This window comes from Ambystoma mexicanum, chromosome 7p (genome assembly GCF_040938575.1).
Source record: "Ambystoma mexicanum isolate Mex_15411 chromosome 7p, UKY_AmexF1_1, whole genome shotgun sequence".
Lineage (NCBI taxonomy): Eukaryota > Metazoa > Chordata > Amphibia > Caudata > Ambystomatidae > Ambystoma > Ambystoma mexicanum.
Window position 1 is genome coordinate 19,466,299 of NC_090939.1, and position 27,632 is coordinate 19,493,930.

The window sequence follows — 27,632 nt, forward strand, 5'->3', positions numbered from 1 at the left end:
GGATCAATGATAAGTATCTATATAGAGGGCATCAGATGATAGTCCCTCAGGGAATGAGGAGACAAGTAGTAGAACTAGCCCATGAAGGACATTTAGGTATAGCTAGGACCAAAGGTATAATAAGAGCTGAGTTCTGGTGGCCTGGAATTGACAAAGAGATTGAAGAGCAGGTCAAGGAGTGCACAGAGTGTCTGGAGGGAAACAAAGGCTTGAGAATACACAAAGTACCCATGGTTATTAGGGAAACACCGAGAGTACCATGGGACGAGATTGCAATAGATTTATTGGGACCATTTAATATAGGAGGGATCCGAGACAGTTATTTGCTGGTGGTCATAGATCTTTTGTCCAAATGGCCAGAGATTTGTTTACTTAAAGATATTGCTAGCAGCAGTGTTACTAGATTCCTAGAACAACTGTTTTGGAGAGAAGGTTTTCCGAGGAAATGTTTGTCGGATAATGGATCCCAATTGACATCCAAGGAGTTTAGAGAATTTTTAGATAAGAATGGTATTGAACAGGTAAACACTTCTCTCTATCATCCCCAAAGTAATGGATGTGTTGAACGCTTCAATAGGACGTTGATGGAAGCCATAAGAATTGCAGTAGCAACTGGTGGGGATTGGTTCAGGATGGCAATGGAAAGGACATTCCAGTATAGAATAACGCCTCATAGTGTTACAGGATTGACGCCATTTGAGATGTTGAGAGGTAGGAAACCCAATTCCCATTTATGTCCTGGATGGATGGGAAAATCCAGGATGGTTGAAGTGGATGTGGGAAGAGTGAGGAGTAGAATGTTTGAGGCAGGAGTTAAATCCAAGGTAAGGTATGATCTAAGAAACTGTTGCAAAGAATTTAAGATTAATGAAGGTGATTGGATCAAAATTAAGCTACCCATCAAAGTACGCAAAGGAGCATCTTTGTATTCTGAGCCCAAACAAGTGGTAAAAGATTTAGGTTCATCGGTATTAGTCAGAGGTGGAGGTATTTGGAACAAGGAGAGAGTAGCAATCATCAAGTGCTCCAAAGGAAGAGAGTGACAGATACACATAAGGTTTCTGGCATTACCACCACTGTTGACATATAATTCCAACTCCACAATGTTTTAAGATATTGTTTAAAAAAAAAAAAAAAAAAAAAAAGAGGCTGGAGTTAATTTATCTTAGGCTTCTGATACCTGTACAGCAATATTCGAAATAGGTTATATTTTAAGATTTTACCATAGTTAAATTTATAACATTAGTTCAGACATTAGAGGTACATCTATTCTTTTCAAATGTTAGAAAGGAAGGAGGTGTTAGGATATCAATGTTACATTTAAGCAATACATGCTTTCAGTGTTATGGTTTGCATGCGCTTGGAATGTGGATCCTCATACTGGGGGTTCCAGGTTCCAGGCATTACGAGAAGGAGAAAGGGAGACTGTGGACGGTGGTTGAAACCCTCCCGGGGGTCGTTGATTATCTGACTTAAGTAATAAAGAATATATTACTTATACAAGCTTGTGTTTGGTGTCCGTGAACATAACAGTGGCACAGTGTATCGTAAGGCAGAGGTAATATATTTGTGCGATGGTTGGGTTCTGTTGTGAATGGGAAGCGTCTGAAGCTAAAGAAAAGCTATTGGGCAATTTGCCACAGCCAGCATTCAACAGCAGGTTCTAATGCGGGGGCAGGCGCTAGGTATGGTTAAGGCACTATAGTGAGGAGGTTCGGTGTTACTGATTTCACGCGCCACAGACTCGCAGAGATAAAGGTTTGTAGTTGCATGGAACAGGCAAGGGGAATTGGGGACATTGTGCCCACCGTGGAAGTGAAACGACACAGAGCAACACAGGTTCAAGCACTGCGTTCGCTCTTAGAAACCTCTGGGTATAAAGCGCGTTATAAATAACCAATGAAAGCAGGGGGCAGCTTAGCCTAGGCAATTTTTCATTATGGATTGATTGGTTTGAATCTACTAGCGAATACATCAAGGGTTTGGTCATATTTATTATTCACTTGGGGATTTTGTTAAAGGTGCCTGGGGTTGGTTGGCACAAGCAGAGTCCTCTGGAAAGGGGAATCCCGCTAGCCAGAGGAAAGGCAGTTCACCCAGTCACAATGCTGACAAAACAGGGGAGGGAAATTTACTCAGTCAAGGAGGGAGTGCTAGCTGCACAGCGATAAGAGCTCCAATCACTGGCAGGTAACCTCAATTTTGCGATAAAGGTCTTTTATCACCTAAGGTGTTCACCAGGGGTATGGAGTTCTAAACTGGGGGTTTGAAGCATGCATCACATGTTAGTCTGGGGTTGGAAGCGAAGGAAAACCTCTGAATATAGGTCGGGTTGTGGAGGAGTGTATGGTTTATTACTATGGAGGTAGGATTGGTACAGCAGCCGTAAACTCAAAAAATGCACTTACTCAGCAGGGTCCCGGGATTGAAAGGCCATTTTTGGGACGTAATTGGGTGGCCAGACCTAGCTGGCAGCAGGGCAGTACAGTGCTTCAGAGCACCAGGCAGGTGACGCCAACAAATGACAGGGCACTATAGCTGCTTAGAGTGCGCACAGAAATTGTGGGTTCATGGAGCAACGGTGAGGCAGGGGGTTCAGGCTGGGACAAGGTGGGATTTACCAGTTCATGGCAAGGTTCGTAGTTGCAATTGCACTGGAGCGTGGGAGAGGGCTCTGGCTGCACATTGAGCCCCAGAGGCAGCCATGACTGATGCAAATACAACACTCAACTTACTATGGATTGTGTGCTGGGCTAGTAAATTGGAACAATATAAATACAGGGGTTTGAAGCGAAGGATGGGATAAGTTTCGATCATTGGGGATGAAGTGGGAGCTAGTGAACAGGAGTGGAAATGAGGACTATGCCAAGGACGGAGCCCATTGGTCAGCATTTGCCTTGGTGTTTTTACTGGAGTTATGCACAAAGCCACTGGAATCACGAAATGAGGAAGGGGGAGCCGCGGTGGGCGGTAACCCACCTTCGGCATGCCTGTGTTTTGGCGACCAGTGACAAGAGACAGACTCCGAATTAGCCATTGCAAAGCCGGAAGGGTCTTCGCTCTTCTCGGACCAGCAACTCTTGGGAGCCTAAACTGAGTGGACGCCTGGTGGTAGCAATAAGGGCTCAGCTTCCCCCGAATAAGCGCTGCTCCCCCAGCCCAGGAACACCTGCAGGGGCAGGCTGGGCTCAGGCACGAAGGGTTGGGGGAGTTGGGCCTACTGTGGACTTTGTTGGAAAAAGGGGGAAGCAGGTTTTTGGACACGGAGCAGTCGCTGCACCTTCGGAACTATTTTCACAATTGTTTGCTGTGGTTACTATTATGTGTGAAAATAAATCTGCAGCCTTTTTTCTGTCAAAAAGACCTCTCTCATTCTGCACCTTACTGGTGGGAGAAGAAAAGGGGCTAAGAGGAATGAGTAAGGATGATGTATGTTGGCATAGTAATGGACAAATGCCCAGGTTATCACACGCCGCAGGCGCTTACGCGAAGCCTGTTTAAGCCCGTTGGCCAGAAATGCTGCTGGTCTAGTAATTCAGACCTTTAGAAGACTGGTCATCGGTATGATGGCCTCCCCTTACGAGACCTGAACAATCAGGATACGTTTTCACCTTGAGCCCTCAAAGCCTGTGCTCTGGGAATTCTGAACTGTATCTTGGGTGAAAGTCTGACTCCCCTCTGCTGGGAATGGGCGAGAAAAGGCTGCAGTGGTTAATGACAGGTCTGCAATTGCCTGGGCTCTCAAAATGTTATTCAGGAGCGTGAGATGAACATTTTATCTGTAACAGAGACATTGTTTTTTAGCAGTTCTGAAGCATCCTTCAATAACGATTCCAGGTGGGCTTTTAATACAATCTGTCAATCATGAGGCCATGAGAGGTGTGGTGGGGGCGGGGGGGTAGCAGTGATTTGTATCTTCACTGCACATTTCTCATTTGGACTCACTAGATTGGGAAGGGGTGTCACGGGTGGGTCCGTTGGTCATCTGGACCGCCCCCACCTCTTGGTTGTGAACGTGTTCAGGTATAGACCCCCAGGCCTTTCTGGAACAGTTGGATCTGCTTCTCTCCTCCTCAGACGAAGGCAGCCATAGCGGAACGGGGGTGTCGGGTCCATTGGCGTCTTCTGCCGACCGTAAGGGTCGTCAGCCCTCCCCACCACCGCTTCCGCGACAGGCGTCCGGGCATTCTAGAGATAAGGGCGCTAACACCAAATCCTCCAGCGACGCGCCTCGTAAGAGTGCTCACGTTGCCAGTAAAGACTCGACGTTACCTATCGCGACGGCGACCGATCCCTCGGCAGAGAGAATGATCGCCGAAAGCCTTGCGCATATATCCACTAAAGACGGCCAGAGATGGACGGCGAGCGATACGCCGAAAACCGCGCACAAGGCCAAAGAAACGGCGAAGGTGCAGGAAAACAGGTCAGGACAGCTCCCGCCGTCGACGGAAAGCCCAAGCCTGCGAGAAGGCTTCTCAGAAGGCGAAGGTTCGCTTTCTTTGACGTTATGGGACAGAACCAGGCAACTACAGGGAGAAGAAAATCCTTTTTCATTCCCAGACCGCTCTGGCCTACTTCAGTGGATCTTAGAGACGTTCCAGTCCTGTATGGATAAAATAGACCGGTTCATGGCCATCCCAGAAAATAGGGCACCCAAGAGACCAAGGGAGGCACCCCAGGAGAGTCCAATGGTTAAATACCCAAGGTTATATAACCCCATATAGGAAGACATGGACTCTTACGACCTCACTGAGGAGGACACTCACTTCCAGCAGGAAGATGAGTTCATTAATGATGAAGACCAACAAGAAGAAGGGTTTCATGAGGACACTAACATGGGTGAGGAGGGGTACGAGGAGGACACAGGCGAGGGTGACCCAAATCCCTGGCAGTCACCAGCTAGGTCTACAGACACAGTATAGTCATCAGGTCTACTGAAACTACACCAGTCAGGAACCCTTCGCCTGTTGATGATCAGCCCACCTTCAATGCGCTACTGAAGAAGGCAGCAGCACATTTCGAACTCGAAACTGGGGAGGTCACCCCAGATACTGACTTTGTGGAAAGGATTATCAAGGAAAAACCTCCCACTAGCCAAACAATTCCCATCCTCGCCTCAGTTAAAAGACGTATTACCCCCTCACTGTCCACTCCGGCACTGGTGAGAGGGGTCAATCCGATAATTGAGAAATTGTTCTCACCCTCTCAGTCAGACCCACTATATATTAGGGGTCATTCAATCCCGGACTCCTTAGTGGTGACCAACACTAGGAAGAGGGCTGGGGTCCCACTGTCTACCAGCGAGGCACCCCCAGATAAAGAGGGGAAGAAGCTTTATGCCCTGGCCAAGCGAATCACCACCTCTGCAGCATTCTCAACCAGCATTGCCAATAATACATTATTGGCAAGCTACGCAGATGCTCAATGGGGAAATCTTAAGCAGGACATTGAAGAGGCCCCTGAAACCCTAAAAACTCGATTATTGGCTACAATTAATGAAGGCTCTCTGGTCAACCAAAGCATCGTTAAGAATACCCTTGATGCAGCAGAGATGGCTGGCCGTTCTTTGGTACAGGGAATTTTGCTGAAGCGTCACGTCTGGCTTCGCAATTCCGGGTTTAAGGCAGAAACGTAAGCGTCCCTCATTAATAAGCCCATTGAAGAGTCTAACCTCTTTGGAAAGGCAGTTGACGACGCTCTGGAGAATGCGAAAAAAGAATTTGACACCATAAAGACCTCGGACCAAATCTCAAAGCCCCCTTACATGCAGGGATTTAGCAACAAGCGCTTTTTTCGTGGCCAACGCCAGCAACAAAATCAGCAACAGTATTCTGCCAACAACTACCAAGGTAATAGTGGGCAGTACAATCAGAGAGGTCAACGCCGTGGCAAGGGGAGAGGCCGGGGTTCCACCCTAGAGGCTCCCAAGCCACCAACAACACCAAGTGACGCGAAGATCCGGGTCCCCTCCCATGCATCGCCGGTCGGGGGCCGGTTAACATCCTTTCTTCCAGCATGGGAGGGAATAACATCAGACCGCTGGGTACTATCCACCGTAGCCCGCGGCTACTGTATAGAGTTCAACAGTTCCCCAACATACAGACCCCCGAGGGGACGACGCATGACACCAGAACACCTTGTCATCCTTCTCCAAGAAGTGGATCAGATACTGGAAAAAGGAGCTATAGAGCTCGTGCCTCGATCTCCTGTAACGGAAGGTATTTATTCAGTGTACTTCTTTGTACCCAAAAAGGATCTAACCATGCGCCCTGTATTAGATCTGCGCCCAGCGAACAAGTTTGTCAAACCCCAAAAGTTTCGTATGGTGACCTTACAGGAAGTGATCCCACTGCTATCACAGGGAGATTACATGACAACACTGGACATGAAAGATGCATACTTTCATATTTTAATGTTGGCAGCACACAGAAAATACCTCAGGTTCATGATAGGGGGCAAACACTACCAGTTCAGAGTGCTACCCTTCGGCATAGCATCTGCACCAAGGGTATTCACGAAAGTACTGGCAATGGCAGCGGCCCACCTCCGCAGGTTATCCATCCCAGTACACCCTTACCTCTAAGACTGTAGACCTTTTGTTCCAACTGGGCTTCTCCATCAACGAGAAGAAGTCCAGCTTAGACCCCAGCCAAGTCAAACAATTCCTAGGGGCTCTAAATCGAACAAAGGACGTGTTGTGAAGTGCTTGCCACAGTATGGAAGAGCTGGTGATGACAGATGGAATGTTTGGTGTTGAAGGATGTGTGAGTGTTCCAGATAAGGTCAGTTAAGCCTGGGTGATGGGACCCAGTGGTTCTGTTCATGAAGTCTTGATGTAACCTATAATAAAGATGTCTGGAGAAACCTAAAGAAGACTACAGAAGGTGCTTTTTAACACTGGCGACGAGGATCTTTAAGAACGCATGTGTGCAGAAGCAGAAGGCTGTTGAAGGGGGAGCAGCAGAAGGAGGACAGGAACCACTGCCCCCAGACACCAAGGAAGTAAGTCCCATCACCCAGGGGTTCAGGGCGCAGCGGATAGAGAATTAAGGAGAGTCCCAGCGCAGACCCAGGGCATAGAGAGGCTGAAGAAGTGCCCATTGCAGGAGTAGCTTCACACCCAGGGCAAGGTGAAAGGGAAGCACCTAGCCGGAGACATGGGGCAAAGATGTTGAAGTGGAACCCCTTTGGAGTAAACCTCAAAGATGATAAAAATCCCCAAAAGTGAAGCCGGCCCTAAAGAGGCGAAGTCTGAAGTAAAGCGGGGAAAGCGCAGTAAAGACCCAAAAAGGAAAATGAAGCCCCATAAGTGAAGTGAAGCCCTACATAGTGAAGCAGGCCACATTAAGGAGGAGATCTGAAGCAGAAGCAAAGCGCTGGGGGAGTGAGTGTAGAAAGCCATACAAGCGTCACCCAAGGAAAAGGGTGGAAGCAGCACCCGGGACCGGGACATATATTATAGCACTAAAGAACTGCCTGAATGACACATGGCATGTAATGCTGTGAATGGGCTGAAGGGCATATGAAGTATCCATAAAAGAAGGGTGCGAATGGCACTTGGTTTGAAGCAAAACAGCGTTTACCAAATGATAACCTGGCGGTGATACATCATTGAAACTGTTCCGACGGTTGGAGCTGCGGAGCTCTGTGCTGTACCTTGTTTGGCAGAATAAATGATGACGTCACAGGAGATCTCAGGGAGTTGGCGATGAAATAGAATGTTCGCCTTTGTTCCATTAGAGGGACTGAACATGTTTCGGTGTGGCCAAGTAAAGGGAGACATTAAGAGAAAGGGACCGAAAGGACGTGCTTGAACGTCGGGAAGAAGTCCCGTCACTGCGTGTCAGAAAAAAGAGTGAAGTGACTAGTGAAAGTCTTGCTGAACGGAAAATTTTGTTCAAAATATTGTTTGGCCAACATAAGCTAAGTTTCAGCATTCAGCGTTGTGAAGATTCCTGCAACTGAAGTGAGACAGATCGGTTGTGGGTGACGAAGTAAGAAGTGCTAAGACACAACTGGGCTGCTATGAAGGTGTACAATGATAAGATGGTACCGGCCTATACTAAGGAAGCAAGTGTAATGCAAGTTCAATGGAAGACACACGACGAGTGCTGTGAAGGGTAAACATTAACGGAAGAACTGAATATTTGCCGGTGTGCCGTAAATGTGGACTTGTACTTGGAATTCTGGCACAAAGGAGAAGTATACAGTCGTGCTGAGTATCCTTTTATGATAAGTAGTGGTGCTTACAATAATGTTATGGCAATGGTTTGGAATTCAAGTTTTGCAGTATGATTGCAAGTGTGGTGAAGCAGTTAAAAATAACTCCTATATATATATATATATATATATTCATTAATATCTAACTTTACTGGGATTTTCAGTTAGAGTTGCAATGTGCCAAAGGAAGTTTAGATATTCAAGCAACGTGCTGAAAGGAGCATTGTAGAGTGGCCAAGTGAAGAGTGAAGATAGGAAGTTTGCAGAAATAACGTTTTGAGGAGTTTTCAGCACAGATTGGCTCATATGTACTCTAGATTATTTTATGAGTTCTATAGTCTGAGAGTTGAAGTGCTTGCTGAAGAGGTGTAAGAAAGACGTCCTGGGCATATTTAGTTATAATGCTTTGAGGAATTTCAGCGCTACGTTGTATAATGCAACATGGACTCATGGGACCTCATGACAATTAAGCTGCCAGAAGGCAGCATGGACTCTTAGGGCTGCGTATGATGGCGAATTATAGTTACACTGGTATTGTACTGGTGTTTTTAATGCAAATGTTTGTTTGCATGAGGTGTGTGTGTCGCCAATGTGGTAAGGATTGAGATAGAATTCCGTGTGATAGGGGTAACATCCCGTGTGAAGTAGGGACAGCGTCCCCTGTGAAGTAGGGATAGCGTCCCTTGTGTAGTTGGGATAACGTCCCGTGTGTAGTCGGGATAGCGTCCTGTGTGTAGTTGGGATAGCGTTCCATGGTTAGTAGGGATAGCGTCCCGTGTGAAGTAGGAATGGCATCCCGTGTGAAGTAGGGATAGCGTCCCATGAGATAAAATGTAGGGATAGTATCCCAAGAGATAAAATGTAGGGATAGCGTCCCATTTGAGGTAAAGTGTTTGGATAGCGTCCCATGAGGTAAAATGTAGGGATAGCGTCCCAAGAGATAAAATGTAGGGATAGCGTCCCATTTGAGGTAAAGTGTTGGGATAGCGTCCCATGAGGTAAAATGTAGGGATAGCGTCCCAAGAGATAAAATGTAGGGATAGCGTCCCATTTGAGGTAAAGTGTTGGGATAGCGTCCCATGAGGTAAAATGTAGGGATAGCGTCCCAAGAGATAAAATGTAGGGATAGCGTCCCATTTGAGGTAAAGTGTTGGGATAGCGTCCCATGAGGTAAAATGTAGGGATAGCGTCCCAAGAGATAAAATGTAGGGATAGCGTCCCATTTGAGGTAAAGTGTTGGGATAGTCTCCCATGAGGTAAAATGTTGCGATAGCGTCCCAGTAATGTTTTGATCAGCATCACTCAACAAACAGATGCATTATATGGATGTTGTATGGCATGGAGGCTCAAAATAAATCCGGCCTCCTACCTCAGTTTTGGGTGCACATTGCGTGTGATCTGCATCCTAGTTATGAATGAATGCTGTGTAGATGATGTGGCTGTGTGTGCATGTGGAGGGAGATGTGTTGTGAAGTGCTTGAAGGTTGTGTGTTTTGTATGTGTGTGTGTCATTGGAAAGGAAGGAGATGTGTTGTGAAGTGCTTGCCACAGTATGGAAGAGCTGGTGATGACAGATGGAATGTTTGGTGTTGAAGGATGTGTGAGTGTTCCAGATAAGGTCAGTTAAGCCTGGGTGATGGGACCCAGTGGTTCTGTTCATGAAGTCTTGATGTAACCTATAATAAAGATGTCTGGAGAAACCTAAAGAAGACTACAGAAGGTGCTTTTTAACAGGACGGCCTCGTCTTCCCCTCCAACGAGAGGGTCCAAAACATGCTGTTTCCGATCCCCCAATATGTGGCAGGTCGAGAGGTGACCGTGCGCAAAGCGATGCGCTTGCTAGGAGTGATGGCGTTGTGTATTTATTTAGTACCTCTTGCGCGCCTGCGCATGCGCCCAATGCAAAAGTGGCTCAACAGCCAGTGGTGTCAGGCCAGCGGACAATGGGACGATCTAGTGGTGGTCTCGCAGGCCTTGGTTCTCGCTACGGTGGTGGACAAAGGAAAACCTGGTAATAGGGAAACCTTTTGCCACATCCGCAGTGGAAGCCACTCTAACCACAGACGCATCCCTCACAGGATGGGGGGCTCACCTATCCCATCAGACTGCTTACGGAGTGTGGACTCCGAGCGTAGCATCCAAGCACATAAACCTACTGGAGCTACAGGCGGTGTTCAAAGCACTAAAAGCCTTCCAAGAACACCTACAAGGGAAGACGGTGATGGTCCTTACGGACAGGACCACAGCCATGTACTACATCAAAAAGCAGGGGGGCACCCACTCTCCAGGACTGTCCAAGCTGTCCCAGAATATATGGAAGTGGGCTCCAAGACACATGTTCCTACTGTCACGACATGTACCAGGGGAACTCAATCTGCTAGCAGACAAACTCAGCAGAGACTTCCCTCTGCCCTCAGAGTACGAATGGTGGTTGCAAGAAGACATTGTTTTTGACGTCTTCACACAATGGGGATTCCCAGAAATAGACCTGTTCGCAACTCTAGAGAACTCACAATGCCAAAGTTACGCCTCCAGATACCCCCAGAACCAGTCCAAGGGGAACGGTCTGTCGATTCCATGGTCAGGGAGATTTGTTTACGCTTTTCCCCCCGACTCCCCTTCTCATCAAGGTTGTGCACAAGATGCACCACGAACAAGTTACCATGATACTAGTGGCCCCTATGTGGGCCCGGCAGCCATGGTTCGCCCACCTGATGGAGATGTCTCTATCTCCCCCAGTGAAACTTCCCTGCCCGCACAACATGCTGTCACAGAACAAGGGCAGGACATTGCATCCATGCCCTCAGAACATGAATTTAGCAGCCTGGCTCCTAAGAGCATAGAGTTTGGACATCTAGAACTCCCGCAGAGATGCATGGACATTCTCAGGGAGGCTAGAAAGCTTAACACTCGTCACTGTTATTCTAGTAAGTGGAAAAGGTTTGTCATCTGGTGTAGAGGGAAAAGCATCAACCCGGTTGACTGCTCAGCCACACAAATTGAAAAAACAAAGGGGTGATGGCTGGAAGGTTTAGACTGAATCTTAACCACTGGCATTGCTCGGGGCAACCCTCCAGACCATCGTTCTTCGCCTGCCAAGCCATTACAGAAGGGGAAAGACCGTATGCAAATCAGGCTTGGCCCCACCCCAAATTGTTCTGTACCTGACTCACCTATTGGACTCGAGTCTGGTGTTCAATTCTATTAAAGTCCACCTAGCGGCACTTTCTGCATACACCACCTCCCAACTTAGTGTCGTAGTGGAAAATCCCAGTCATCAAAGCCTTCATGGAGGGGGTAAAGAGAATACACCCTCCGATAGCTAACCCAGCTCCTGGATGGTACCTAAATGTGGTACTTACCAGACTCATGGGCTCGCCCTTTGAACCCATGCACAAGGCAACTCTTAAGCACCTCACTCTTAAGACTGCTTTCCTAATAGCTATCACCTCCATTAGGAGAGTAAGTGAACTACAGGCTCTTTCAGTTCTAGACCCCTTCGTAACAGTTCACAAAGACAAGGTGGTTCTACGCACACACCCAAGGTTTGCAACGAAATTCATCTCGAAATTCCATGTGAACCAGTCAATAGAACTACCAACGTTGTTTCAAAACCCTTCCAATCTGGGAGAAAAAAGTCTGCATACACTCGATGTGCGCAGAGCTGTCATGTTTTACATGGAACGAACCAGACCACTGAGAAAGACTAATCAGTTCTTTGTCTCGGTGGCAGCAGGAACAGAAGGAGATGCAGTTTCAAAGTCCTCTATATCTAGATGGATTGTTCAATGCATCACTCTGTTACACTCTTGCTAAGAGAGAACTACCCTTCAAGCCAAGAGCACATTCTACTCAAGGCACGGGGACATCCATAGCTTTCATTGCAAATGTTCCCCTTGAGTCCATCTGCAAGGCGGCAACCTGGAGTTCGGTACACACCTTTACAAAACACTACTGTTTAGACGCACACTCTAGATCAGACTCCCAGGTGGGACAGGCAGTATTAAGAGATCTTTTCTCTACTGTTCCTTCTCATAACCCACCGCCAACTCCGGGTACTGCTCGCTAGTCTATGCGCAGGATGTGATTCTAAGCAGATTAACAAAAATCAGAAGACAATGCATTACTTACCGTAAAAGCATTTCTGATGGTTGTATCTGCTTAGATTCACATGCGGCCACCCTTCCTCCCCGCTCGGATGGAAGGAACATAGACATCTTTCTACATCTCTCTCTTTTCTGTACTCACTCGCGTATAGAAGGCTCCCTCAGGGCAGAAAAAATACAAACAGAGGGACCTCGACGCGTGAGGGATTGTGGGTACAACGCACGTCACTATAGGGATAGTGTTACAGATACGCCTTGTCGACGTCCCCTTTTCGACTACGAAAAACAAAATGCAATACTCCGTAGTGACCACTGGATGTCGGACCTATGCACAGCATGTGAATCTAAGCAGATGCAACCATCAGAAATGCTTTTACGGTAAGTAATGCATTGTCATATTCTCCTTTGAGGTGATTTGAATGTATGGCTAGATGGTCAGTCTACCTGGGATGCCAAGACACTCTGGGAGATTGACGGCAATGGTGCTAAGATGTTTTTCTTGAGGGAAGATGTTGAGAAAATTCCTTGTCCAATGGGAGGGTCCATGGTGTTGGCTCACAGAACAGAGGGCCTAGCCAATCTATCCGGAATGGAGATTTAGAGGGCGTACTAGCGACCGTCTTGTCTGCATTACAATGTAACGTCTTTCTCCTATGGAGCTACTATTCTGGATAATAATTGCTCTCAAATAGCGCCACTTAAACCTATAAAGATAAAAAAAATTCCAAACCATGGTTTACCCAGTATCCAATTCTGAGAGCCGTGGAGCAGAAGGGGCCGAAACTGCCGACAGGAACATTCGCTCTAAAGATGCACTGAGTAATGAGCTGCCTCTGCATATATCCTTGAGAAAATTGACGCTGCAAAAAACGCCCCAGAAAGCTTTTCTCAGTTATTTCACAGCTTTGTCATCCAAAGTGTACTACTTCCAATATGGAGTCTTCGTTAAGACCACCTCATCTACTTAATACCCTTTTTAAGGAAAACATTGAAATCATTCAGGGCAATATTTTGTTGAATCTTCAATCTTCCCCTAATACAGCTATAAATCAGACGGGGGCGTGTTTCCTCGGCGCAATTGGTGGCCAATGTATAGCTCCTTTTTGATTTCAGCCCTGTATGGGAGGACCAAGTACACTCACTAAATGCTCTGCTCAAACCTACTAACAACCTTTCGTTTACATTGCCAGTGTGCACTGCGAGGCGTAAGGCATCGGCGATCGCCCCATTCATGACAGATTTTATAAATAAATCTCTTGAGCAGGGCATTGTGCCCATGGATCTTAAAGCCATTGTTGCCTGCCTGCTGAAAAAACAACTAATTTAGACCGCTCTGTGCTGCAAAATTATCGACCTATTTCAGGGCTCCTGTGGCCAGGTAAACTGCTTGAGAAAGTGGTTACCAGCCAACTGCTGGCGTATGAAGACAAAGCCAATACTTGACGCTTTTCAATCTGGTTTCAGACCCAAGCGTGGGACTGAGACTGCTTTGCTGGCAGTACAGGATTATTTTATCGAGGCTGCGGATAGAGCTCTCTCACTAGTGATAATGTTATGATTATAATTGGTTATCATAACACACTTAATACCCATAGGTTTCTAAGCGAGGACCCGGAGATGGGACCTGTGTTGCTCTGCGTCGTCGTGCTTCCAAAGCAAGCGCGTTGCCCCTGAGATATCCTCCGCTGCCTTTGACACTGTCGACCATCCGACACTGTTTAGCTGCCTGAAAGAAATTGGTAATGTTTCCGAACATGTCATGAAATGGTTCACTCATTTCGTTCAGGCTGTTGGGAACGGGTTCAAATTATTTTTTTTTCTTCCCTCTCAGATCCTGTTCATCTGGGCTGCAGAGTAGCACAGGGATTATCCCTGTCACCCCTGCTCTTTAACCTTTACCTGCGGCCATTTATATACCTCCTGAGGAGTCATCGGATTGATTTTCACTCTCATGCCGATGACACCCAGGAGTTTATCAAAATGGGGAATGTTGATGAAGCATTCCTTGGGGTCAAACAGTACCTCGACAAAGTCCGCCTCTGGATGTCGGAAATGAGCTGCAACTTAATCTGGCTAAGACTGAGGTTGCCATATTTGGACCGAACACGCTTCTTGCTGCAGCAAAATGTCCCCAAAGCCGGTGTGTTCTGGGGGCTGAACAAAAATGTGCCTCCACAATGTAGAAATTTTGCATGTATCTGGCAGAGCAACCTTGGCAGTGCCAAGGTTCAGGCAGTGTTCTACTCTCTGCGTCTGCTACAAGTTATGCGTTTATTTCAGGCAAGGATCATGCTGTTGCAGTGGGTTTCTTAGTAAATACACATCTGGACTATTGCAACAGCCTTCTTTCTGGAATTCCAGCTAAGCAGTCAGATTGCAAAAGCCAAATAAGGCTGCAGTAAGATTGGTCTGTCGATTGAGCATGCCTGCCTATGTCTCGGCTGCCCGCCGTACCCTCCACTTTAAGGTGGCCTGTCTGATCTTCAAGAGCCTGAAGGGTTTCACGCCTTCATATTTGAGAGATAAACTTATTTGCTATCAACCGACTAGGATGCTCTGGCGACCAACTGCTGTTGATGATTCCTCGATTCTGCTGTGTTATAAGGGCAGGGAGACAGACGATTTGCTGTCTATGTTCCCAAATTGTGGAACAGCATTCCTTGAGAAATCGGAGCCTTGGATTCGGTCCATCAGTTTGGAAGGGCCCTTAATACCAATAAACAAGTACAGAGCCGATGGTGGCTTTCTCTTGGTTTTCTAATACGTCTCCATCTAAAACAAATGCCCCTTTACACTGTCTGTTTTATTATAATTGTTTTTTATATAACACACTTAGTACCGAAGAGGTTTCTAAGCGCGACCTGGGATTCGAACGTGTGTTACTCTTTGTCTTAATTCCAAGACAAGCTAATGGTCACTGAACTATACTTCCCATGCATGTTGGATCTGCTTGTATCTATATATACCGTCTGCACCTCTATACGATTCAGTTCATCCTTGCACGCGATTATAAATGCCTACATTTGAATGTCGTTGATCCCTGTGTTGGGTGCTGTTGCTGTGTCTGTTATTCTTCCACTGTGGATGCTGCCACAGTGGTGCTCATTGTGGAGGGTGCCCTTGTCTTTTCACACTTGTATCCCTGTATCTCCCTCCGGGGTTGGTGGTATTTTTTGGAATGCTTGTTAACCCTTGGCCATTGTTCTTATGACATCTCTCCGGTCTTCCCTTAGAGCTTGTGATGTTGCTGGAGTGGTGGTCTGGCACAGAGTGCACTCTCTTCACGACCCAAGAAACAATAGATCACTTTGGGAAAGAACACGCTATCATCATCCTCAACCACAACTTTGAGATTGACTTCCTGTGTGGTTGGACCATGTGCGAGCGATTCGGTGTGCTGGGGGTAAGATAACTCACATTAACAATTACAATCTCTGTGACCAGCCGTCAAAACTTACTGCTATGTTAATGACCTAGCCAGGCACTCTACATTTTATAGAGATTTCACAATCCTAATTGTTAGGACAGTTTTTCTGAAGTTCTACCCAACTTCATCAAAACCATTCATACAAAGACTCCACTCTTAGTATAGAACTGTCCCACCTTAGTTTGTGGTAACGTAGGCAGAGCAGCCAGGCTCATTTTAGGAGGGGAGAGAGGGCTGTAGTCCTGTACTAAGAATCGATAACACAGTGAGATGGTTACTTTCGGGGGGGGGGGGGGTGTCGGTTATGTGGTTTGTTTTGTGTAGTCTTACCAGTTTGTTGACATTAGTTTAGTGCATATGGTTATGTTTTAGTTAGTTCTAGTTACATTTTGTAGACTATAGTTACGATTTGCAATTCTATTATAATTGTCTTAAGCTATTGTATAGTTTGTAACTCAATGACCTAAGATGTAGATACTGTTTGTTATTCCTTGTTGAAAATAAGATCTAAAGTTTAAAAAAAAAATCTATAGCACACAAATGAATCAATAGAAACGCTGGCAACCAGAAGTATTATTAAAAAAAGTTTTATTTTAAATACAATTGGGCCAAGTTAAGTCTTGGGGTAAGTACTGGTCAAAGTAATAAACACATTATAAATAAACACAACACAATGCTTGAAGGTACACAGACTAAAGCATACAACCTTATTTGGAACACCTAACGGAAGTTCTAGGGAAGTCAAACCTTTTTAAACACATTCAGTATAAGATGCACCTGTTCTTGGGGAGTAAAACCACATTACATTCAGTAATACCAGGGTAGTAGACCATAACAGTTGTACTGTGATGCTCAGCAAGCAATCGTAAAATGAGTCGACTGGATAGTATACGTTTTGTGAATAGTGGAACACTTATTCTAGGTACAGTAAAAACCTATAACAACTATTGTAATAAGTTATACTAGGTGAGTAAAACCTAAGGATGTATTATTCAATTATAGTTGCCTTTGAGATCAGTGATGCACAGATTGATATAAGCAGTAACGCTTGTAACTTATTTTAGAATGGCACACAGCTAACTCAAGCTAAGGAAAACCCATATACTTTTTCAAGGAGCTATCAGCAACTTGGGGCAGGTATAAACATAAGACTGTGTTTGCGTCTGTCTAAAACGGAACAGGCAAAGCAAAACCCAGTGTTACTCTTTATAAATGACTCTAGGTTATTCTAGGTAAGGTAGGTAAAACCTAATGCAGATTTATTCTGGACAGGCTAACAGCAAGTATGGGGAAGCAAGACCCAGTTGGGAAACTTACACACACATTTTTTTGAAAGAAATAATTCAGTGAAGCCAACAGCATTACTTTTGGGTAAGAGGCGCAACTAATTCACAGGTTGGTAAAAAAACCTTATTTTGAATGGGTTGCGTCCTCCAACGTATTCCTCATCATTGACATGTAGTGGCCACAGCTCGGCTGCTTTTGGAAACTTTTCAGCAGAGGGAGACGTCAAAGGATGTTATAAGTAGCATGCACGGCGCTTGTAGCCTCAGTTCCGTTTTTTTCTGCAAACGGGTTTACTTCGTGAAACTCGGCACGCCTCGTACTGTCAAGTATTTGTTTTGAAGTTCTTCGATATGTCTTCGTCTTCCACCCCGACACCCCGGTCCGGGTTTAAGAATTGCCGGGACTGCAGATCCAAGATGTCCATTTCGGATCCCCATCGTGTCTGCCTGTGGTGTCTTGGTGGGGGCCATGACACGGATGCATGCTCCAAGTGCCAGTCAATGACTGGAAAGGCCTTGCGGGAACGAAAGGGGAAACTCAAGGTAGGCAAGGTGTCCAAGCCCCATAAGCCCCGACCTGCTGGGTCTTCAGACGATGAGTCGAGAGGTGACTCTTCTCAGAGGAAGAAGGCGAAGCGTTAGACGTCCAGGAGTGGTTCCCGCCACTCGTCCACCTCGTCGAAGCACTTGAGGAGAAGGCCCTGCCGGTTGCCTTCCTCGTCTACTTCAGGCGGCACCCCCGAGAGGGTGAGTTGCCCATCCAAACATTCATCGCCCGCTGAGTGGGAAGCTTTCTGTGTGGAAATGCTTAGAATTTTCGACAAAGCAGGGCAAGGCCCTGTTCGTGCCTTCTGTTGAAACCATAGGCTGCACTGGCGAATTTGGTGCTGATGGAGTCTACAACGGCGCCAAAGGCATCAAGGGCCTGAGCGGGGTGCAGGACCCGACAGGCACCATCGACTAGCTTGGCGCCGATGGCATCGAAGGTTTAGACATTTTCGGAGGAGACGAAGACCGTGACCTCACATCAAGTCTCGAGCAATCCTTAGCAACCTTTTCCGGATGAGGCCTAGAAGGCTCTCGATGAGGATCGTGCCGCTTACCCGGCCTCGAGGACACGCAAGTATCCGGCGAGACTGAGACCATCGTGGATATTAGATGCTTGAACAAGGTCCTCGGGAAGGACACATTTAAGATGGTCACTTTCTCAGATCCTTCAGGCCCTCCAACTTCAGGATTGGTTGGCGTCATTGGACCTTCAGGATGCTTATTTTCATGTGCTAATACAGGAAATTCCTGAGGTTCGCCGTTGGCGGCTCCCACTATCAGTTTCGGGTCCTGCCATTCATGTTGATCTCAGCCCAAGGGTCTTCACCAAACACAAGGTGGTGGTGGCAGCACATCTCTGGAGAGGGGGGATTCACGTCTACCCCTATCCGAACAAGCCTTAGATCATCTCAACGTTACCTGTCACACCCTTCAGACTGGGCTTCTCCCTCAATTTCAAGAAGTACCATTTGACACCTTCCCAACGGCTCCAGTACATCGGGGCTGTCTTAAACATGTCCTTGGAAGTGCCGGCCACCCAAGGTGAGGGCTCATAACATTCTCCATTTACCCAAGTTTCTGGCTGCCCAGAGTCTTCCGGCCTTCGACTTCTTGAGGTCACTTGGCCTCATGGCATCCTGCATTTTTCTGGTGCCAGAGGCCCGTCTAAGAATGAGGTCCTTTCAATGGGCACTCGGGACTCAATGATCACAATTCTCAGGCAGGATGTCAGATCAATTTCAGGTTCTGGTCAGGGAATCGCAGGATCTTCTGTGGGGGGCCTGCAAGGAAAACCTAATGAAGGGAGAACTTTTTTTGGCAACCTTGGCTGGAGGTGTCTGTAGTGACAGACGCTTCCCTCACAGGGTGGTGTGCTCATGCCAACGATTTGACCATTAGCGGTCGTTAGTCTCCATCAGAGTCCAAACTGCACATCAATCTTTTGGAGCTGAGAGCGATCAAGCTAGCACTGAAGGCTTTTCTGCCTTCTGTACGGGGGAAGAATGTCCTGATAATAACAGACAACACGGTGGCCATGCACTACCTCAACAAGGGTGGGGGTGTAGGGTTGCTACCACTGTGCAGAGAGGCGATGCAGCTCTGGTTCTGGGCAATTCAAGAAGGAATCTCCTTAGCAGCGGTTCATCTGGTCGGAGAAGAGAATACGGCGGCGGCCTCTCTGAGCAGGCAGAGTGCAGTCTCCCACGAGTGGGGAAATGGAGCTCGTCCCCCTTTGGGTAACCCCGCAAGTGGAGCTGTTCGCGACCGGTGCCAACCGGAAGTGTGATCAGTCCTGCTCAAGGAAATTTCCTCGGAGAGGAGCTCGAGGAGACTTTCGTTGTGGATTGGGAATTCCAGCTACTGTAAACGTTTCCTCCCGTCCCCGTCATTCCTCAAGTTCTCAGGAGGTTAAGACGATTCAGGTCCTGCATGATCCTAGTTGCTCCGGATTGGGCCAGGAGATTGTGGTACCCGGATCTTCTGGATATGTGCATCTGTCCTCCGATGCGTCGTGCCCAAAGAGAGAATCTTCTCTCGTGAGAGGGAGGTCAGATTCCCCATCCAGAGGTCAAAACTTGCAACCTTCACGCGTAGTTTCTGAAAGGTTGAGATACAAGGACTTGGGACCTCCCGGATGACGTGATAGAGGTGTGCTTTCGGCCAGGCGGCTGGCAACAAAGTCTCTGTACCGTTGCTGTTGGAATAAGTTCTGCGACTGGTGCAGAGAAAGAAATGTTAATCCTTTTCAGTGTTCAATTCTGGATGTTCTTTTCCTTTTTGCTTTCTTTTAGCCCACAAGGGTCTTCAGGTGGGGACCGTTAAAGGTTACCTAGCAGCGCTCTCAATGTTCTAAGTGCTCATCCGAGGAATGCTTTTATTTTAAGATCCCTTTTGGAGACTCAATTTCTGAAAGGACTCACAAATGTGTTCCCGCCTTCACCATTTCAGGCTCCAGTTTGGGACCTTAACTTGGTCTTACATTTCTGATGGGTGCTCAGTTTGAACCATTGCACTAATGCCCATTGAGGTTGTTAACCTTTAAAACTGTTTTGTTGGTTGCTCTTACATCTGCAAGAAGAGTGAGTGAATTGCAGGCACTTTCTTCTAAGCCACCCTTTACTGTGTTCCACAAGGACAAGCTGGTGTTGAGTCAGACCCTCCTTTCTACCTAAGGTAGTTTCAGACTTTCATTTGAGTCAGAAAATGGTGCTACCTGCCTCCTATCCTCCTCCGCATCCTAGTAAGGAAGATGAGAGGCTGCATAGGTTGGACCCTAGGAGAGCTTTGAGCCTTTATATTTCCAGAATGTCCAAGGTGAGAGAGGATGACCAGCTCTTTGTGGGTTATACCGGGCACAAACTAAGCCAGGCTGTGTCTAACCAGACCTTGTCTAGGTGGATCATCCTTACTATTCCCGAGTGCTATACTTTAGCGGGCATGGTCCCACCAGAGGGCTTGCGTTCGCATTCAACCAGAAGCATGGCTACGTCAACCGCCCTGCAAAGGGGTGTCCCTGTAAAGAACGTTTGTGATGCTGCAACGTGGTCTTGATAAACCCGTTTCCCAAGCATTATTCCCTGGATACTTCCCATGCTCAAGATGTGGCGTTTGGTAAGGCAGTCCTTTTATTCTGCCCTTTAATTTCCATTTCTGCTAAATTATTCACCCTCCTCCTATTCCGGATACTGCTTTGAGAGTCTGTCAAAGATGAGGAATACGCTGGAGGACACAATCCATTCTAAAAGTTACTTGCCCCTGGTAACGTTCTTTCGACTGGATGCTCCTCCAACGTAGTCCTCACTGCCCTCCACACCTACCCCTCTGTAGAATTTCCCATGCTACTACAGCTTTCGTTCCAACAAGGCGGAGTACAGTCAGGCCGATTTGTGGCCACTTCTGCTACACGAGGAGGGGGGGGAGGAACAAGAACTGAGGCTATGTGCGCTGTGCGTGCTACTTATAACATCCAATGACGTCACCCTTGACGGAGGCCTTCTAGGGACATCGACCCGACGCCATTGACGCAGGGCGCCCTCTACTGAAACTTTTCCAACGCAGCCGAGCTGTGGACACTACATGTCAAAGATGAGGAACACGTTGGAGGAACATCCAGTCGAAAGAATGTTACCAGGGGTAAGTAACTTCATGTACTTCAAGAAATGCAGAATGTTTCCGCGGTAAGTAAACCCACCTTGTATATACTTTCCAGAAAGGTTAGAACATTATTTTGAAGACAGTTGGAATCCTCTAATGAAATCTAGGTAAGCCTTTCCCAGCAGTAAAAGTGTTCAACAAATTACAACTTATGAGGGGACAAGCAACACCAACGTCAATGGATTAGAAGGGTACACCTTTAGGGAGCCAGGACAGCCAAAGTCAATTGGACACAGTCAATTGTTCTGATTCACTTCTTCGATAAAGTCAGTTCAGAAAAATCACTGAGGGAAGACAAGCTGCTAAGCCTGTGCAAGGGGAGTTGAGACCAACTCCAAAAGGTAAGCCAGTGCACTTTTCAAGTGAGAAAGCATGACTTATGGCAATAAGCCATTTATTATTATTAAGCAAAGTACCCACAGTACCTTTGATTTGAAGAAAGCATTGCAGCTGGATTCCTCCTTGCTACAGACCAGCATACCCTAGTTCCTGGGCCTCCGTTGTGTGGACAAGAGGGAGGACGTCTGGCGGGCTTCTGCAGCAGTACTCTGGCGAGGCATCAGCTATGGATTTTCTTAGATTCAGCAGCTCTTTGTGGTTTCAGTGCCTTTCAAACAGCACTGATGAAGAACGAATATCGCTGGCCGGATTCTCATCGTTACAAAGGTCCAGCAACTTTTCTGACTTGAATCGTGTCTCTGGAGTTCCAGCAGGATGCCCACAAAGTTACAGCGAGATTCGGAATTCGGAAGACCGTGCACGTGGCTCGAGGTCCCAGGGTAATGTGGTATTGCAGCAACACAAGGTCGCAGTAACCCGTGGGGTGGCTCAAAATGCAGGTCCTCTTGATTGTAGTGGGTCCCACCAGACTTTGGGTCAGGGCTGTCATTTTTGGAGTCCCCAGGTCGATGGGAAGGAAGGGCTACAGCAGGCTCCGGTTACACAGAGCAGGCTCTCCGGTCACTGGAAATTGTCTCGGCCACTTTTCCTTAATCATCCTCTTCGGTTTCAGTTCCAGTGGTCGACTTGTCTTCAGCTTCCAGGTTCGGAGTATTTAACAGGAACTGCAGCACAACTTCTGCATTCTCTCCCTGCGTTTTACAAGGGGCGGTCAGGTTGTCCAATCAGGACAGCCAGCCCCCACTGGGATTTGTCCTCATTCAGGTAAGGAGGAAGACAAAGGGCTGTGTAGGACTCCTCCCTCGCTTCCTGCCTTCAGACTGGAGCCTGGGCGGGGAGTCCATGGCACTCCAGCCGAAGATAAAAATCACACAAAGGAATTTCATGCCGTGGATGTCAGGAGAAGGAAGAGAAGGAAGGACAAGAAACACCGAAATGGCGAAAGAAGACTGGGCCATTTTGGTGAAATGGGCAACCTTGGGTGCCTTCAACTGCAGCTGTGCAAACAGCCTTGTTAAGGAGAATTCTCATTAATGTGCCAATTCCTCCCACCTTGGAGGCCTCCAGCTCTTTTGCTAAACTTGGGACTTTGAACTTTTCAATTCAATGTGTTTTCTGTGTGTTTCCTTTGGTTATGGAGTCTAACCAACTCCATACGCATCATCTTTTACAATTGTCACAAAGCACCTTCAGTGCAGTGACACAGGGTAGTCTTTCACATTTCCCAAGGTTTAAATACCTTCCCTGGGATCAACTACTGTTTCCCAGAACAATGGAGTGAAATTGACTTCACTTAGTCCTGTAAATTTCTAGACCTGGCACACCCTATCTTACAATAGAGTGCTGACGGGGTTACTATGTAACTCATGTAACATTCAAATGCTACCATTTCCTCTGAGAATGGCTGTTGGCAGTGGTTTTACAACAAACTACCATGATTTTTCCCGACCGTGAGGTATTCGTAGCTCCGGTAATGTTAAATAGCGGGAGCTATGTTTTTCAAGATGGCGCCAACGCCTAGGACCCAATCTTCTTTTTTCGCCATTTCTTTGTGGAAAGGTCCTAGAGTTTTCTCTGCGCGCCACACCAGGTTTGGTTTTTGTTCATTCGCCTTTGGCGGGCTTCAGGAGTGAAACCTGCCTCTGGCTCCAGAGTGTCTGGGGTAGGCAGGAAGTGTGGGAAGTGCCCGAAACTTCCTGTGATTAGTCTACTAGGAGACCCAAATGCACTCTGTGATGAGTGGCTGGCTGACTGTCCGCAAGGACAGCCACCCTGCTGGGTGAGTGGGAGCTAGGCTGGAATGAATGGGAGAGAACTGAATAAAAGGCGAGTCGCTTGGCTTGGAAGGCATAGTCGACCACTGGACGAAGGAACCGAAGAAGAGCTTGAAGAGGGCGGCTGCTGCAACTCCTGGACCGTTGGTTTGGCCCGTTAAGCCCTGCTGCTGTGCTGAAGCTTCGAATTCACCTCGACTAGAGAAGCAATGCAAGGACGACTTCTCCCCTTGCGTTGGTGGGACCAATGAACTCCAAAGTAAGCCCGTCAGGACATCCCCTCGGAGCTGGCTGTACTTCCACTGATGCTACTGCTGGAACCGAAGTGCCAAGGAGAGGAACACAAGATTGTGTAGGTTGCTTTATAAGTCGGACACGAAAGCCAGGAAGATCCTTTGGACTCCCCTGAAGCAGGACTGGCCAAGCCTGAGCCACCTCAACAGAGTGCTGGACCCCCCTCTTGTTACTTTTAATGTACCAAATACTTAGTTCCATCCCATCTACTTTCCTCTACCACTCTTACTGCTTCATCCCAATGCTGGGGTACCCTTTATTGGTATCCAGGCTCTGCAGACATTTCTTAGGCTTTCCCCATGTCGAGCATATTCTTCAGGAGTACCGGATAGATAGATATACCCATCTAAATCCACCCACACCTCCCTGTGATTTTCCATTTCTTGCGGCTTATTTGTGGTCGTATGATAAAGGTCAATTATGTCCCCAGTATTGCATATGGCCAACATGAGAAATGTGGGCTCATTGCTCTCCCCAGTTTGTACTTGTGCATCCTTAGTGCTGTGAGATCCTCTGTCAGTCCTTTTCTGGCCTCCAATAGTCACCATCTTCATTGCACTATTAGGAATTGTTTTGGCACAACATCGGATCCCTAACTGGCACACACAAAAGGTCAGCAAAAGGAAAACTATGATGGGGGGGAAAGCATCTTCATCACAGTCCCAAGCCAAGATGGAACCCACTCGAATGCAGTGGTGAACCAGTCTGTCGGTTGCACACCACCTTCTTTTTTCTACTATACTCCTTATTCATATAACATGGTCAATTGGGGCTGCTTAAGCCGGGGTAGCAACTGCCTTCCGATACCATAAGGGCATACTGGTACACAAAAGACAGTTCACTAGGAAAACATTTGTCTGCTTGCAGATCAAGGCACGACGAGAGGTGTGGTTGTGGTAATTGAATGGTAATAACCATTGGACACAAGATAGTGAGCTATTCTGGCCCTCTGGTGAGACAGCCAAACCCTACATGGGGGTGTAAAAGGGAGGGGTTGTGGTGGGTTGCCTGACCCTAGACAGCAGATGGTGTAGTGCCTGTCTGGGAGGGAGAAAGAAAGGAACTAATTTTAGCTATATGCATGCGGTTGTCTTTATACCGCATGTAGTGTTATCACCAACAGCCTAAAAAGTGATGGGAGGGCAACCGGCAGTATAGTGGATGAGTACGAGAGGGGGATTGGATCTCGTAGTAATGAACCAAGCAACTTTGGTTAACATGTGCAGTTTGGAGACATCGGGATTTTTTACTTATGTTTTATTCACCCTGGTGGCTCAAAGCTCTTTGCATATGGGTGGTTGCCCAAAACGTAGATCAGAATTTACGAAGTTTTTCTACTAAAAACGCACAGTCCCACTGGCTATGGAGTGTGCAGAAAGCCCATGCTTTCTGGGTTTTGAGTTCGATTTTGTGCGGTACCCCATGTTGGTCTTGGGGATATCGTGTGGTGGAGCCACAATAGGTCTGGTTGGCCGGTTTTGATGGTTTTTTAGTGGTTATGGACCATCTTCTTCAGGGCACACTGAATCTTCATGTGGTAATCAATGTCTGTCCTCGTAGTAGGGCAACATTGGCAGGCTGCATGGGATCCTGGAGTGGGAGACACAAGGAACACTGCAAAGAGGGCATGAGTAAACCTCTAATTGCAATGTTGCAGAGTGGTGCATCCAGGAACTTGCTCAGAATCATGTTACATAGCTATTCAATGCTATCTAGAGAGGCGTGGGCTCGCTTAATGAGTTAGAGCATTGCCACTTAAATAGTGGCTAAAACATAGACAACTAAGCCCAACAATGGGAGAGGAAGGGGGGGAGAAAAAACAATAAACTACTATGTTTTTCAGGGACCAGCAGCGCAGTCGCCATTCCATGCAGGCGGGAGGTGTAGGTATGCCTGTTTGCTGCACACCCAGTATTGATCCATTAGAGCTGCATTTTTTCAGATCAGCAATAACCAGAGTCCTGTTGCAATGTGTATTAGAACCCATGGGTACATCTCCTTCTGCATGGAAACAAAGTTCATATTCTTGTTCATGGTTTATCTGTATTGGCTTCTCCAGGGCGGTAACCTACGTTAGTTTAGAAACATGTTCAGTCCAAGTGTATGAGGTATCGGGGAGCAGACGTAACGCCTACCGTTTGTTGCCTGTCACCCCGTGGCACTCATGTCAGAGTACCATTTATTCGATTATCCTGGATGGCGAATGTCTTCCATTTTATCCAGACCCAACCCTTGTATGCATCATATTAATATTGCCTTGTTTGCCTTTATTGCTACCATTTTGTTTCCGGGTGTTTTTCCAACCTAAAGACCTTTTGCACAATTTATTTGAGGTACACAATGTTTTTCGTGCATTGAACAATACGGGACGGTGCAAAGGGAATCATTTTGATTCTATCAGTCCACTAGGGTCAGTTGTTTGTTGCCAATGAGGAGTATTTAACAAGTCATGAGGCATAGCTGTAGGGAACATATTATACATTTGGGCTAGCCATGAGGTAGTTACACTGTTGGGATGTGAGGTAGGCTGTGATAACGTGACTGGTTGTTCTAAGGCATCATCTTCATAAAATACACTAACGCTGTCATTAAACACATTACTTTCTGTTTCTGAGGTTCTTTCTAATGTATTTTTAGCAGCACGGGGGAGCATCGTGTTATTCCAAATTAGTTTTATTCGGTCCCATAACCGGTGTCCCCCTTCTTGAATTAGTTCCACCATCCCCAAACCCCCTTGGCTTTTATCTCTCACAATAAAAGCCACTCACTAAAAAAAATCATTAATCCTAACATCACAACACTAAACATTATTGCTACAAAATAGAGGCCACATCCATAACTGTAGGCCCTTGTTGCACTTATTCTACTTCTATTACTATCGATCTGAGGTATTCCATTTGTCAAAGGCATCGTTTCCAACATTGTATCACCTTCAGAACCAAAACAAAAATGTGGTTGGGGTCTAATGAATCGACAAAAAAATAAATGAACCGACAAAAAAATAAAAATAACTTGGGAAAGAGTCACACCAAAAAGAAGGTAAACATTTTCACCTTATATTGTATTTTATATTTACATCCACTACTTTTTAAATATATTTATATACTTTAAATATTCTTATAATGCTGTTTGGTATGTTCAAAATGTTGCTATTTATATCACTGCCACATACCTTTCATTTTCCTGTAGCGTTTCTGCGGCTACGCTGTCGTGGGCCTTCCTTACATCTGACAGGTGCACCCAATTTTTAAGCCCTTTTACTGCTAAGGGAGTACAGTAGATCACTTCATATGGCCCATGGAACCTTGGTGCGTCCCGTCGCCGTACAAAACTGCGAACATACACCAGTTCACCAGGCAAGAGTGGTTTGGTGGGGCTATCGGGAGCTGCAGTCGGTTTCTCTTTCGTTTTCTCTTGTGAAAGGCAGTACTATTTGTTTGGCAATGCATTGCACTGCCTGTGTTAATTGAGTGAGGTATTGTTTAAATTCCTCTCCCAGAACTGTTGCTGTTCGATGTGCATCTGACATTCGCCTTACTGATGACAGTGGAGTTTGCATTCTCCTACCCATCACAATTTCATGGGGGGGGGGGGGCAGGTGGTGGTCCTTACTGGACTTTGTGCGCAGCTGGAAGAGGGCCAAAGGCAAGCAATAGACCCAATTATTTTTCAATGTGTGATATTGTTTTGATAATCTACTTTTAAGGAGGCCGTCATTTTGTTTCTACCACCCCATTAGCTTGCCAGTGAGAAATCTGGCACATTTTGTGTTTTATTCCTAATAATGCTGTCACTTCTTTAAAAAGATGGTTTACAAAATGTGTTCCATTGTCGGATCGTATTACATCACATATTCCCCAACGCAGGAACACTTCCCTCACCAGGAACTTTGCTGCTCATTTCACGTCTGGGTGGGCACATG

General features: G+C 46.7%; 1 protein-coding gene across 2 annotated transcripts in view; it reads left to right on the forward strand.

Annotated features, from left to right (window-relative positions):
* The window catches only part of AGPAT3 (1-acylglycerol-3-phosphate O-acyltransferase 3), a 660,566-nt gene that overhangs the window by 334,146 nt on the left and 298,788 nt on the right, over nucleotides 1–27,632 (forward strand). For both annotated transcript variants that reach the window (XM_069635675.1, XM_069635676.1), the window contains one exon: nucleotides 15,560–15,729. In XM_069635675.1, coding sequence (XP_069491776.1) covers nucleotides 15,560–15,729 — 170 coding nt within the window. The remainder of the gene's footprint in view (nucleotides 1–15,559; nucleotides 15,730–27,632) is intronic.